Consider the following 14771-nt stretch of genomic DNA (forward strand, 5'->3'; position numbering starts at 1 on the left):
AAGCATATTTTATAGCATGCCAAGCTAACTTTAATAAATAATAATAAAATAAGCAAATTTTATTGGCTGACGCTGTGCTATACCCAGCTTGTTGCTGCATTTATCCATTAACGATGGAGTGATTTACAGAATAAAATATTAATTTAAATTTCGCGCCAACCTTCCCGACCAAGATGAATATGGCGTCTCCCAGGAAGTGAGTATAATTTTTAAGATCCTGTAGATAAAAACACATTATTAATTGTTAACCATTAATTGCACTTCAAGGGCGACCATAAAGGTCAACTAAGGTTAAGGAGAAGGGTAGGGATACAATGGGTGTATCTATCTTTTTGGTTAAATTTCCTCTATCTAGAACGTTTGGGAACTCGAACTGTTTCCTCATTGCATACATTTCTATACTATTAATTGCTAATTACTTTTATAGTTCAAATTATTGTATTGAAATAAGATTTAATATATTTTGTTAATATTTAAACGGTGGTTATTTTAATTCAATAGCTTACAAAAGTACGGCTTAGTATACTTAAACCTGTACGGACATCATGTGTTTGGGATGCGTGATGAATTAACTAGTGACATTATTGCTTGATATGGGGCTTGCCGTGTTGTGAAAAGCGTTAAGATTTAGTATGCAGTGAATTTTCTGTTCCACAGCATGCATTCCTTGTTTTTTTTGCTCTATTTTAGTAACTAAATTTAGTAATTGTGATTGTAAAATAGTACCTATCACCGGACTCGTTTAAATAAAATTCATAATATAACAGAATTCTTTGTTAAGTTTGACAAGGCGGGCAAAAAACGTTGTGCGATGTAATGGTACCTAACAATTAAGCAAAATCTTTGATGTACGAGTAATAATTAAAAAGCTCACTTCGTTAGAAGTAATCAAACATTACTTAAACGCTGCAAATTACAGGTATGGCCTCATTCTGCCGAAAAGTAAGCAGTCGGGAAGTATTGCGGCTCTGCAGAAGGCTGCTCCTTCAAATGTGTTTGGAGACGAGAGCGACGATGAACATGACAAGCGTACAATTGAAGATACGATCAAAAAAGCATCGGTCAAAAGTCTCGCCAAAGTTCAGACCCAAGTAAGCAATGTACTCATATGATGAAAAGGACAGTCGAAGTCGTCAAGGTTTATCTACGCCTAAAAAATAAATTTTTCTCTAGTACAGAATTAATGCCTGTTGCTAAATACTGTGGATATCTTTGAACATTTCACAAGCAAAAGACGTGATGATCAATAACTTGGCAACTCGTGAGTACTACGTTAGGAAACGCTAAGTAGACTCCTACTCTACCGTGGTAAATATCTAAAAGTAAGACACGCAGTCCATCAACGGGATAAACAGATTATTGCTTGCAACGGTATTTATATGACCATTGTAAAAGCCAACACATTATTTTGTCCACGTTCAGTAGGAGATCCCTTCACTTACCCAGTAATATAATTTTCAGTATGTACGTATGTAAGTGCAGCACCAGGTGTATAGCAGACCTGGTCGAGTTGTCACTTATTATTGAGAAATTAAAAATGTAATTTTCATGAAACAGGAATGCCGCGACGTTACAGAACTTGTCCGCTCCTATGGTTTGTAATAGAACAGTGTATTGAATACTCATTTTGACTTCGCCGATCTCCTGCGTAACAGCATGCGTTAGTTGATATAATCCTTGATCTCCCCCGTTTCTTCAACCAATTCGTTATGATGTCAGCCAAATCCGATAATATCAGCCACTGATAAAACTGACGTTTTCTAATCTTGACTTATTTCTATATTTTAGATGATGATGAAAAGGGCACTCGACGAAGACGCAAACGTGTTTGAATATGACGAAGTTTATGATGAGATGAAAAGTAAGAAAGAAGCCGAGGACATTGCTAATAAAGCTGTAATAAAAGACAGAAAGGTACGATGTGTGTTGTGGGCTAACCTAAAGACCTAACAACATTTTTTGTATGTGGCATATCGATTTTTGTCAAGAATCGTAAATGCGTTGGTCAGATGTTTTAGCCCATATGTTGTTTTCACTGAGACTGGTTATTTGAGCTAAAGTGTCTTTTGTCTGTTCTTCCTTAATAGCCACGTTACATTGAGAGTCTAATAAGAAATGCAGAAGCACGTAAAAAGGAGGAGGAGCGCCGGGCGCAACGAAAAATACAAAAAGAGCGCGAAGACGAAAAAGAGGATTTTGGTGATAAGGAAGCTTTTGTTACCGCAGCGTACAAAAAGAAGATAGAGCAAATGCAACAAGAGGAGGAAGAAGCTAAACGAAAGGAGCAGTTAGAAGGTCATTTGAGAACTTATTATACATATATCTACTGACAGTTTTTTGTTTTGCAATATTTTTTTTTATTAAAGAATATTGATTAAACTTTTTAGTATGTGGAGAAACACATATTGAATCAGCACGATAACTTTTAGAAATCGCCGTAGGTTTCGATGTAACGCGAGAGATATTTTTATATTTCTAGAGTGTTTTCCCGCATAAGTCATCAGGCAGATAAAATATATATTTTATTCGACGGTTAAAACGTATAATCGACATTATACGTTTTAAACAGTGGTAATACCACGCCACAGGCAGCAGATTTGACGGGTGTATTGAGTTTCTATTCCAACAATTGTCAACAACAAATATCTGCTGTGATCCTAAGTTTCGATTTAAAATAAAATTTCAGAAATGATGGATGTGACGAAACAGAAAGACCTGTCAGGCTTCTATCGCCATCTTCTAAAGCAGCAATGTGGCGAGGAGAAAATTCCAGATAGATCTACCAGTGAAACAAGCTTAATAAAAGACACGAAAAACACCAGTCTGAAACAGTCGTTTGGCGAGCACAGTACAGAACACGGCACATCTTCTCAGACTAACATTGCTAGAGTAACTGAACCAGCCTTGAAGACCAGAGGACAGAGCAACGACGACGACCATGACAACAATAACAACAACCCTGATGCCGATTCAGAATTCTTCGAAACTAGCAGCGGCGAAGACGATGCACAGCGAAAGAGCGACGTACAGACAATAACAGGTTTGTCAATAAAAGTAGTTTTAGTTCATCGCATGAAGCACGGGACCATTATTGATGGTTTGCTTGTATTTCCGGGGGGAGGGGGGGAGGGGGGGAGTTACATGCATCTGAATCTACGTGTATAGAAACGTGGGAATTTATATACCCCATCTACGTTTTGTTCGGTAAGCCAGTTATTTTCTAGAGGTTACTTTTTGAATATATCTTTTTTGATTAAGACAATTTGACTCTCATACGAGGAATAAAATCAGTATCTGTGTCTAACAGCGTCTTAACATAAAAGTCCGTACATTGAAGGTAAATCCATGGTGGAAACGCCCTTCATCAGTGTTCTTCTTGAAAGACCGTAGTTGTTTGCTTCGCACTCACGATGTATGTGGCGGATCTGAGAAACAAATTCCAATACTTTTTGTTTGTACTTCCTCAAAGCTATGGATGCTATACGATGTTTCGCAGCTGCCTTTCGCGCTTCTGTCTTTCGAGTTCCCTAGCTGACAGTGATATCGTTTGAATCGGCTCTCGAAGTCAGCAAACTGCACGTCGACCCTCTATGTCAGCCGTTCAACCTACAAGCGAGAATAGCAATTTCACATTAATCTTGGAGTCAATCAACTAGCCTAAAGATTAGCAGGATAAAACGCTTCATGAATAATAAGTAACGTCAGTAGTGTAACATGACGACGATGTTAATTGGTAATGATCATTATTTTTGGTAAGGCAGCATAGCACAGTTCAACTACTGTCCAAGCACCTAGTGATTGTTCGTTAATCGTAAGATAAATCGTTCATCAAATACTTTGTTCGGTTTTTTCACTATGTCCGCTACGATGCCGCTAAAATGAATTCCATCCTCGAAGAAGGCTTTGGCCAAATTAAAACCTTTACCTGGCTTTTTCAGTTTCATGTACCAAAATGAGAAATAAAAGTAGAACGTACCGTAAACGAAAACATACCAGCGAGTTAAAGAACGAGAGAGAAAATACAGCGAAGCAAAATGATTCCGACGATACTGATGACGACAACAAAAGGTAGGTACAAATAGCAGACTCTGAACCAAGATGGCGGTACACTGTTAAGTGGCAGAAAAGAGCAGATCACATAACGTTCTTTTTCTGTGTCGTCGAGGAATAAAACATGTGTATTTTGTAAAAAGTATAGGGGAGCACGCACGTGGTCTAATAACATAATAGCAACAATGATAAAGGACTATATAAATTATGAAACATACATTTTAACAAAAAGATTTATTTTTTAGTGAGGCATTTGCATTTTATTTCCGTAAATATATTCGTAATTTATAACATTTGCTATGGTATATGACTTACACGATCGGATAGATACTTTTTGTCGCACTTCGATACGGAACCTAGTATTTGGAGGTTTACGTAGTTGAGGTATTCCTACTATTGCTCTGAACACGTCAAATTTCAGCTCCAGTCAGTCAGATTCAGATCGGAACGATGACAACGTCAAGAGGCAAACGGTTGCAAAAAAACCCATAAGACACTTGCAAAAGGACATTCATTCCGGCGTACAGGTTAGCGAGCCTCAATGCAGAAATCGAGCCCCAAAGGACTGGCGAGAAATGTTTGAAAAACGATGCGTGGGAGACAAATTTGAAGCAGCAAAACAGCGCTATCTCGCAAGGAAAGCTGCTTGCCAAGGAGCTACTATACAATAAATAGAGCGCACCTTCCGCATTACCAAATCACAGGTAAAATTTGTATATATGTCTGTACAGTACATATCAGCCATTTTATTGTATCTACAAATGCTAATTAATCTAAACAGAACGTAATTTAGGTCTGAATTATGTGATTAATTTGGTAATAATACGGTTGGTAAATAAAAAACACAGGTATGAAAACATAGTGCTTTTGTTTTATAGAACTATTAGTTAACTGCGTGTCGTTGCTGCCTACCTATGTATAAAATAAAATACTATTGAATAAATTACCTAGAAATATCATTAACTTTTTTTATTATTATCAACCTATTGTCGTTACCTTAACGTAACTGCATTTTACCACGCTACTGTCTACAACGATTTTAAAACAGTATAGCATCCTCATAGCCATCAGTGTCAGTAGTTTCGTATTTTATTGAAAATAAGCAATGCCTTTAAAATAAATGCGATGCTATTTTTAGTTATATCGTTCATCTACATTTTGGCTTTAGTTAAAAGCGATGGAAGACATTGCATCGACAACTACACGGAGCCAACCGTGTAGTTGTCAATTAGCCACCGGAGATGAAAGTTCTATTTATCTATCGTATCTAACTCATCGGAATCGGAATCAGAAAATGCCTGCGACCCAAATTACAAAGATTTGCTAAACATTTGTTACTAATATAGTTTAGAGAATGTGTAATTTTTATCCAGCGTCACAATATGATATCTGTTGTTAGTTTGTTTTGAACAGAGTTTACAAATGCATGTCCTTTTTGTAACACCACGCCCAAACGCATACTTGTGTTCTCATTCAGTAAGGTTCTCAAAGTATAGAAATCTGAGGTTCCGTTTATGCACATAGTCTAAGACTATACGATGTATAAAAGATCTATACTGACTAGGTCTCCAAGTAGGCTGCCCCTGCGTTAACTGCGTTGCGAATGTGAGCAATCTCGTGGTAATCTTACGATGCTGTTTAGGAAGCTGTTTTTTAAAACGTTATTTGTACTTCTTTCATTTGTCATGCAGACCATTTTCATACTATGTTGGAGTTGTATATTGTAATTGGCAATATGTTTATTGCGAAGATTTGCCTCTGATGGTATTCTCTGCATTTTCTAAGATGTGTTTATTATCATTGGTTATTGTTACGCCCTAAACTCCAATATCTTGTGATAAGATTAGTTCTGGGTGTACATAGGTAGTTCAGCACTTGATCCTTTTAACGTAAATGGATGTCTCCTGTCCCTTCGCCATTTCTAATATATATGACCTGTATTTTTCTGGTGCTAACAGTTATTCAATTATTTTAGAGAGCGAACAAAGGTCCACAGAAGGTCACTCTCATTTGTATATGCCATGCTAGACCGACGAGGCACATAAATACTTTAAGTCTTTACAGTAGCAGGAAAGATTTATCCAAACAGCAGAGATGATGCAGAGTTCCTAACGCACATTAAATTTCTGACGATTGTGAGATTAATGTTCCTTAAGCTCTTGCCATTGCTCATTTTCATAACGATTTCTTCAATAACGTCAGCGATAATAGTGGAGGTTGCAGCTCCTAAGAGGCTTGCGTAAAAATGTAGGTTCTTTACAGCTGTTTGTAGGACCGCGTTGGTTTGATATATATTGATGGATTTTTTTGTCGTCACGCGTCTTAACATTCTGAAAAGGTATGGATTATCTTTTAATTTCATTATCAGCATGCAACACAGACCGACGTTTTTTCCACCTCTTAACCGTATTTTGCGGTCCGATTTCATGAAGGAACAATAGGTCGCCGATTCAGTCTTGTAAAGATGTCTGGAATATTCTGTTAACGTAAAGAACTGCATCGTTAGTTTAGTCTGTGTTTTCTATTAAGGGCAGAAGAGTTCATGGTTATTTTTGAGTTACTTGGAATTTTTTCTTACGAGATTGCAGTAACACATTGTAAAAGCGATACTGGCGCTTAGCTGCTCGAAATCGGACCAAAGTTTTCTGTCTAGGTATGTGATATTGTTTTATGTGTTGCACGAGTTTTTTTTTCAAGAAACAAAACAGCAACTTTTTCGAATTTTTTTTTGTAATTTATCTGTTTCCGCGAATTAGCAAAGTTGGTATTTATTTGAAGCATTACATGTTAGAAGGACTTCATTCACAAATCTTTAAGAACATCTTCTTTGAACGAAATCTTTTAATTTTCGAAAATCTTTAAGAACAGAGAAGAGAACAATGTTATTTTTTGTTGGAAAAAATAGTGAAATCCATTCATTATATCATTCAAAGTATCAACATATAGCTGATCTCGAACAGATGAAGACTTTAACAGGTTGTTGTTTCCAGTCTAAGGCTGTAAGGAAATTCTCAATGATACAACTCTGTGTGCACCTATAATAAGACGTTCTTTGGAGACGATATAACTTCGAAAACATTGACATTAGTTTGCGAGTGGCGCTTTTGCGTCCTTCAACGATGACCGGAAGCAAAAAGTTGTCTATCTTTGAATGAAAATTGTTAATATCGTGATTTAGGACAATCATAGGCGTTGCGATTATACGCGGTTAACACTATAAGGGTTACCTTGATTTTCTTAGCTGCACTACCATGTATTTCTGTTATGATCCACATTCAAAATACATCTATGCAAGCATATGTCTTCTATACATTTTTCTTACGCTTCTTAAGCTTACGTAACACTGTGGTCAATCGAATTTTCTTCAAAAAAGTTTAGCTGTATTGACTTAGACTTCATTGAACCTCTTCGATATCCTTCAATATGTAAACTTAAACAAAACTGAGCAATTTAAAACATTTTAAAAATTACAAACAGGCATCTTCACAGAATTATTTTTCATTTTGTGCGATGTTTCTACGTTTTAACAAAGACTGGCAGTCAGGGAACAGCTTTTTGGGCCAATTCTTTTTTTATAGCCTTCCAAGCGTCACAAAATGTTTCCCCGCGTTGGCTTCGGAGAGGTCCTGGTACTGTGGATGCAAAACTTTTTTAATGATCGTACTTTCCAGTTTAGAGTCAACAGAAGATACCCAGATACAGTTAGAGCTACCTTAAACTGTCCTCAAATATAATTCTAAGTATATTTTGTATATAACATCAACAATTTACTTAATACTTTTATCAATATCTGTAAAAATGTATGCAGATGATGTAGAAACATTTGCGAGCGCCGATGAAGACAATGGCGACTTGGAATGGCATGATACCCTAGAAAAATTTTTAGCCTATTTTGAACTAAGAGACTAACCTTAAAACTCAACGGAGGGGCAATTAGAAAACAATAATTATACACACGTGCACCATTGTATTTATTTAAGCAACTGTAAACTTGTAATGTTAAAACAGGTTTATTTTTACTAAATCCCAAACGACACCGTAATTATGTACTTTGAAAGTATATTTGTGTCGTCCACAAACTTTTAATAGAAATATATGGAGACCCGTCGTCAGAGTGTCATTATGTCAAATTATATATAGCATGTAGATGATCCGTCCCCTACACTGGCAACGGATTTCCAGTTATTTCTACTTGAACCTCTTTGGATAACACGAGTATACTTGTAAAGTATCTAACTACACTGTCGTTCTGGATATAGTAAAAATAAACACATTTTAGCGTTACAAGTTTAAGCCTACAAGTTAAATTACCTTTGACAGTTTTGAAAACAATCTGTATGCACGACTCATTATTACTCTCAAATCAAGTTCTAGAACCTATTTCTACTTTGCTTTGTACTTCGACCAAAACTATCTAAGGATTTTTTTACCGTCTGACTTCTATCCGAATGCCTGGATGAAACAAGTATTTAGGTTATATTTAGATTAACATACACCTGAATTTTTTACAAATGCTATCCTTCCTTGTCCGAATTTTTAATTATCCCTGTAATATCTTACTGCATTACAGTGTAGGACGCAGGATACAATCTGTATATTCTTCAGGGAAATTTTGAAAATTTTGTTCTGTCTCCTCTGTATTACATCATCGTTGGGATACCTTTAATTCTAAATATTTTTAGCATCAACTTAGTCTTTGGTACCGCCCAGATCGCCGATACTTTAATTTTGCATCATTTTATTTTCTGAACGATTTAAAATCAAAAACGTCTATGTTATAAATTTAACAGATATAAGCTTTTTGTCCAATTACTTATAACGTCGTACGTAAAAATATTAACTTGCGAAGTAAACTAAAAAATAAACTTTATGATTAATCACCTTTTTCTTCCATTCAGTTTTTAATTAGCTTGGCTTTTTTTGTCGTTTTTGACTTGGTCAATATATGTTAACTCAAATATTTAATGTAATGATGCGTTTATCGACATTGATATCTTATGGTTGTAAATAAATTAACTTAGTAGTTGTAGTAGTCCCGCATTATCATTACTCGTTTCCGCTTGAAGGATTTTATATATATGATAAAATCTAATTTTTATGTAATTTGTATTACCAAATAAGGAAAACAGTTCTACGATTAACCTGGAATATCGAAACGACGTCTTTTGAGGTCTGTTCGGCTATCTATATATATATCTGTATGAACGTGGAGTAACTCGTGAATATGTCCTCTTTTCCATTACATAAAAAGAGTCTATACATCGAAAAAAAATTTTGATTATAGGACATTAAAATAAGCTAAGTGTTTCTTAAAGGATAGAGTCAAACATTAGGTCATTGCTTCCAAAAATGCGCTTACATCCTTCGTTTCTAGCAACCAAATGTCTAAACTGCTTACATCATTCAAAAACATATAATAATAAAAAAGATAATGACAATACCACTTTTTGTGGCCTGTCGTACTGTAACTGTAATAGGCCTTCTCCTGGCTAGAGCAATGACAATAGAAAAATCGATCTTATCGAAATATCGTATCAAAGTAGCTACTGTGAGGTAAAATCCTAACAGGCAGCACGAAGTTACAAAGCATATATACGGATATTATTCACTCGATGATAGATATGATATATATATTACATACACAAATGATGTTTACTATCGGCTACAGAGATGGTGTTTACACAGTTAGACAGGTAGCAAAGTATATAGAACAACGGTAACAAAAAAGCGAATCATTTAAGAACAGATAAACACCTCATCAGTAAAAACATTGTGTTCTTTATCATGCAACTTTAAGTAAGAATGGCAAGTAGAGTGCAAATTTTTATTATACAAAGGAATAAGGCTAAATAGTTACCTCGGCTATTTTTTAGTGTTTGGCCTGAGATTGGATCCGGTATTTTTTTAAAAAGTGGGTGGTTAGAAGAAACTGTTTGATGTATTCGTTCTTGTTCAGTTTGGAAAAAGCTCAGCGAAGGACGGGTGAACGTACTTTTGCTGGTCCAACTCTTTGTTACAATTGCGATTGTAACGATTTATGATGTTTTTCAATCAAATTTGAATGACATTAATTTTCCAAACAATAATACACACTACAGATAACGTATGTAATGACTTGGCGAATATACGTATATTGCTAACATACATAATAATATTATATAACGTTCAATCCAAATGGCAACAATGATAAGTCGTATAGAGCCATGGATGTATAGTAAGGCGAGCCAATTATAAAACCGCTAACGAATGGCTCGGGGTGGTGGCAAATGCCTTGGTTGCGGCAGTCTTCCCCTTGCAGTAACCGTCAGAAAAATAGCACGACGAGATCCCCCCAGCGTGTATTGAGTCGATTGGTTCTTCTTCCTTCTCTACAAACGAGATTTGTCATCATGTCGATTCTGTAAAAATATGGGCCTGTATCACTTGTTTTTGTTTATGTTTGCAGAGAAAATGCTTATAGGGCTCTACTTCTCGATAGAAAATGATGTTGCTCGGAGTCAATTTTTTGATTGAAACACGGAGATTCATGCGCCTAAGGTAGGCTGGTTTTTGTAGGATCGGGCTGGTCTAATTGACTTACCATGAGACGTTTCCATATCAATGGAAGCTCAACTTACCTTTACGCAAGTTGCTATTCTTGTAGAACATCTATATAGTGTCCCTTACAGAATGTTATTATGTATGCAATAACCGTACATACGCGACATTATTTAGTTGTCATTTTGCAATTTGTCTAAAATATATTTTATCATTTTTCATATTTTGTTTGATAAACGAACAAACGATATTAATACAGGTTTAATTAGGACAATTATTATAATGCATTTTTACTCAATAGGCACTGCTCTACCATATTGTAATAAAAATGAAACGTTAAAGTTCAGGAAATTATTATTTTTCAGTTGCAGTAGATGTTCGGGGTTGCATTTATTATCGCTGTTCACATATAGCCGCTCTCTTGAATTGTTCCAAAACGCAAACACTTTTTAACCGGATTGAGTCGTAACACTTTCTTCATTTCTCATCTAAAAGTTTTTATACTATTAAACCAAACCTTTTATTGTTTCTTATTTTTAACGCTTTCTTTAGACATGGCCATATTTATATATACCAGGGTGGAAACAGAAAATAAGTGCCTCGAGTAAATTGATACTACTGTGCGCTCCTCGGTGTTAGGTGTTATCATGCAGCAGAATGCTCCACCTCGAAATATTAGCATCGGAAGCTCCAAACGTCCATAGCAGATGTCACTTTGCCGCAGTCGATCAATTGCTTTTAAAACAACATTATTTCTAACAATTAAATGCGAACTAATAACCGAAGGCTTCGGCGTTAGATATCGTCGAAGAGGTTCGCGCTGGAACAATGGTCCTTTTTTCTAAGTTTTTGTTCAGATCGTTTCTGTGCACCTTCAAGACAGAAAATCAGTTATTATTCCTCTATTGTTGGTAAAATAGTAGACTTCAAGCATATTGTGTACATCGCTGGAAAAAAGTGGTCACAGTCTTTACCTGGAAACACTGATTTTTTTTTTTACAGTAATTGGTAAGTTTCGATCTCCTATAAACCAGGTTATAGTTCAATTTTTCTGAATGAGAATGCGCAGTGGTGAATCTGGCTTGCGTTAGCAAAACTAATTTCCATATAGAAGTCGGTGTCGTTTTTGTCTAATAATAACAATTCGAATCTCAAACAGGGCTCAATACCTGAATCGATTTATGCGCTTAAGCGAAAAACTCGGGTATTTTCATAAACAAATGTTCAGGATAAATGAGACATGCTCTTAGAAACCTAGTACTTTTTAGAGTGCGCATGCTACCTGATAACCTATCCAGTTAAATGCGTAAAACATGTTAGTGTATTTGTTTATTGCTATGTCATTTATTTCCTTTCCAATTTTTTGTTTGCTGCCGGTTGGTCACATACTACTGGGGAAACACTCCTTTGATCTTCAAAGCTACCATTGTGGTTTTTGTTTCGATTCCGTAGTCTCATCCCTACCTGGGGCTCCGAACATGAAATATGCGAGTTGGCGAAAAACAGTTTTTATTTTTAACAGGTTCTACTAATTTCTACCCAGGTTAAAACGCCTTCGCTAAAAATGAAACCGCTACCGTATGTACGATAAACAACCTATAGAAAATATATTTCTCCAACTATCGGTAAACAACAAATTATAAAGTGGAAGAAATAAATGTAAATGGCCATCAGTTATGCACCATACCCATGCGAATGAGTTATGGGTCATTCGCTGCGACAACGAACTTCAATTAGATAGAAAAGTAAGTTGTTCAACGGGTCAAAGAGAAAGACGGATTGTTACATGGTCGAGAAACTCAACTCCTACAAGAAGTGTTGGAAGGAGCCGTGACGTCTTATACTTTCGGATAACTTTTGATGGGATATGTTTTCAATCTAAATAACTAAAAACTGTTGAAATTGATGAAAGCCTCTAACTGCTATGAGGTCCCGTATACCCCGTATTTTCTAAAGTTTGCTATAGGGAAACCTATATGATGACCCTAAGTGTGGCACGATATGATGCTCCTCTAATGTCTTTGTTCTTTCTTACGGCTTTCCCGTAATCGAAAGCAAAACGCATTTCCTTTTGTTATAAATTGATTTCTCATATCTATGGTATTTATATACACAACCTTGAAAAAGGTTGGCCAATTTTTTATGTCTGCAGCAATGATCTCCCGTGCAGTTGATTGTCACTCTGTGTTCTATACGTACCTATGCAATTCGCGATGTTTACTTTGACACAAAAAAGGAAGAAGGCAATCAAAGGAAAATACATTTAAGAATGATCAAACGGTACTTAAAATAGGTCATTCAAAATGTTAGGCTCAGAAATTACACGACACGGTTAGTGTGCAAGCTGCTAGAGTTTTCCAACGTCGGTACAGGTTTCGGGACAGCGCACATACGAGAACTGTTTTTTTTTTCTCTACATAGCTGCCAAATTTCTTCGACATGACGCCAATATATATATGACGTCTAATGAGACTTTTTTTGTTACTCACTTAGAGACATATTTTAAACGACCTATATTCACCTTTCGAGTGATCTTACAAGTTAATGGAAGTGTCGTTGTAGAAACGCTTTCTGCAGTAACCGAACTCGAAAGCGAGCACTTGTAGCGGGCATCTCAGGAGCAAAAAATGACATGTCTATACGGGCTTCTAGACTCTGTTTTCGTTCAGCGAGACCCGTTAGTCAATACTACGTGGGATCAATTAGAGCTAATTTGTCATTTCTCGATGAGTTGACATCATTGAAATCGTGGGTATTAGAATTGGAAAAAGCTTTCCCAAAGTACGAACGTTAGACGCTTCATCTACTGTAAGTATCAGCATAGTTGATATCGAAGCGCTCGATACTAAAACTTTTGTTAATTTCTTCCGGTTATAAGTACGAAGTCAAGCCGTGACATCAATGTCCCTAAGCCCTAAGTAAACGGCAGAATCTTGCTACCATTAGTAGATTATTTTTAATATGACCCATAGGTGTCTCATAGAAGATGGTAACTGATTGTGTCATTTCAGTGGTTGTGGGTATATCATTAACGTCGACGATGGTCTGTGGTGAAGCTGTTAATTAACCTGCTCGATGTAGTCTACTTTCACCGATTTTGTTGCTATGAATACCGTAAAAAAATGTGTTGATGCATCGATCGAGTCACTAGATGACTAGATGGTTCTCGAATCGAATGAATAAAGCAAGATGACTTGGGAACATATTTGGATGAAGATCATGGTAATAACTGTCATAAAGATGATTTTGATTGTGATCCCGGAAATACATTACGATAGAGCACGTGGTTAACCCCTGCGAAAACAATGTATTTGTTATATTCATATGATTTATTTATGCACGTCAAAAAATTAAGCATATTTTTGAGAAATACGAATTCAAGGTATAATTTTATAATAAGAACATGCTTTTTATAAAAAATCAATAGGAACTGTATTCAATCAAGTTTCCCTATACGCAAAGAAGTCAACTATTGCTAATCTTGAAGGTGTCACACTGAAGCGTATAAACAATTTCGAAGTCCCGCTTTGGTCTGTACAATATGATTCGAACGAAAACAGATGTACAATGCTGTACCAATCACCATTACATTTATATATCCATAAAGTATGTCGAACAAGGCTCCCATAGGCAACATATCTCTATGTTGTTGTGGTCTTATAGAATGAAAGTTTCATCTAGCCATTGGACATATGTATATATTTAATAGCATATTTTATACATATATAGGTAATGTTCGATGTAATCTAAAATTAAAAAACATACGAGATAATTACATAAAGAACATTCTGGTATTTACGCAAAGCCAGGATACAATAAGCAAAACGGTATGAACTGAATTAGGTTGGGATTTTTTGAGAACTTTTGTGTAAGAAAACAAATATTGAACAGAAGCATATAAAGATATGCCAAAGATTATTATTTTTAGTATTGAGAAAAATGACCATATTACTAAGTGCATGTTTGTCGTTTAAAACGGTCAGAGAACTGATGTTACCGGAGTTAAGCTACATGAAGATCTCTATAAAATGTTATAGGTGGATGCTAATACAATCTGTCAGCGGCAAGGCAGCAGGAGTCAATGATTAACGACAAAATCAGAACTCACCGTGAACGTAAATTCAAATACAATGATTATCTCTCTCTCTCTCTCTCTCTCTCTCTCTATATATATATATATATAA

At 35.8% G+C, this 14771-nt stretch overlaps 1 protein-coding gene across 2 annotated transcripts; it reads left to right on the forward strand.

The window, feature by feature from the left end:
* The first annotated feature begins 107 nt into the window (after nt 1-107).
* LOC111259113 (nuclear speckle splicing regulatory protein 1) lies at nt 108-4911 on the forward strand. Of its 2 annotated transcripts, none has more exons than XM_022830845.2 (7): nt 108-196; nt 920-1091; nt 1789-1914; nt 2088-2295; nt 2687-3040; nt 3939-4068; nt 4472-4911. In XM_022830845.2, the coding sequence occupies exons 1-7, from the start codon at nt 174-176 to the stop codon at nt 4719-4721; spliced, it is 1263 nt and encodes a 420-aa protein (XP_022686580.1). In that variant the 5' UTR covers nt 108-173; the 3' UTR covers nt 4722-4911. The 2 variants fall into 2 exon arrangements, with proteins under 2 accessions (XP_022686580.1, XP_086823862.1); XM_086967736.1 differs by lacking the exon at nt 108-196 and adding an exon at nt 201-303.
* Nucleotides 4912-14771: the final 9860 nt, after the last annotated feature.

Source organism: Varroa jacobsoni, unplaced genomic scaffold (assembly GCF_002532875.2).
Source record: "Varroa jacobsoni isolate VJ856 unplaced genomic scaffold, vjacob_1.0 scaffold_295, whole genome shotgun sequence".
NCBI classification, from domain to species: Eukaryota; Metazoa; Arthropoda; class Arachnida; order Mesostigmata; family Varroidae; genus Varroa; species Varroa jacobsoni.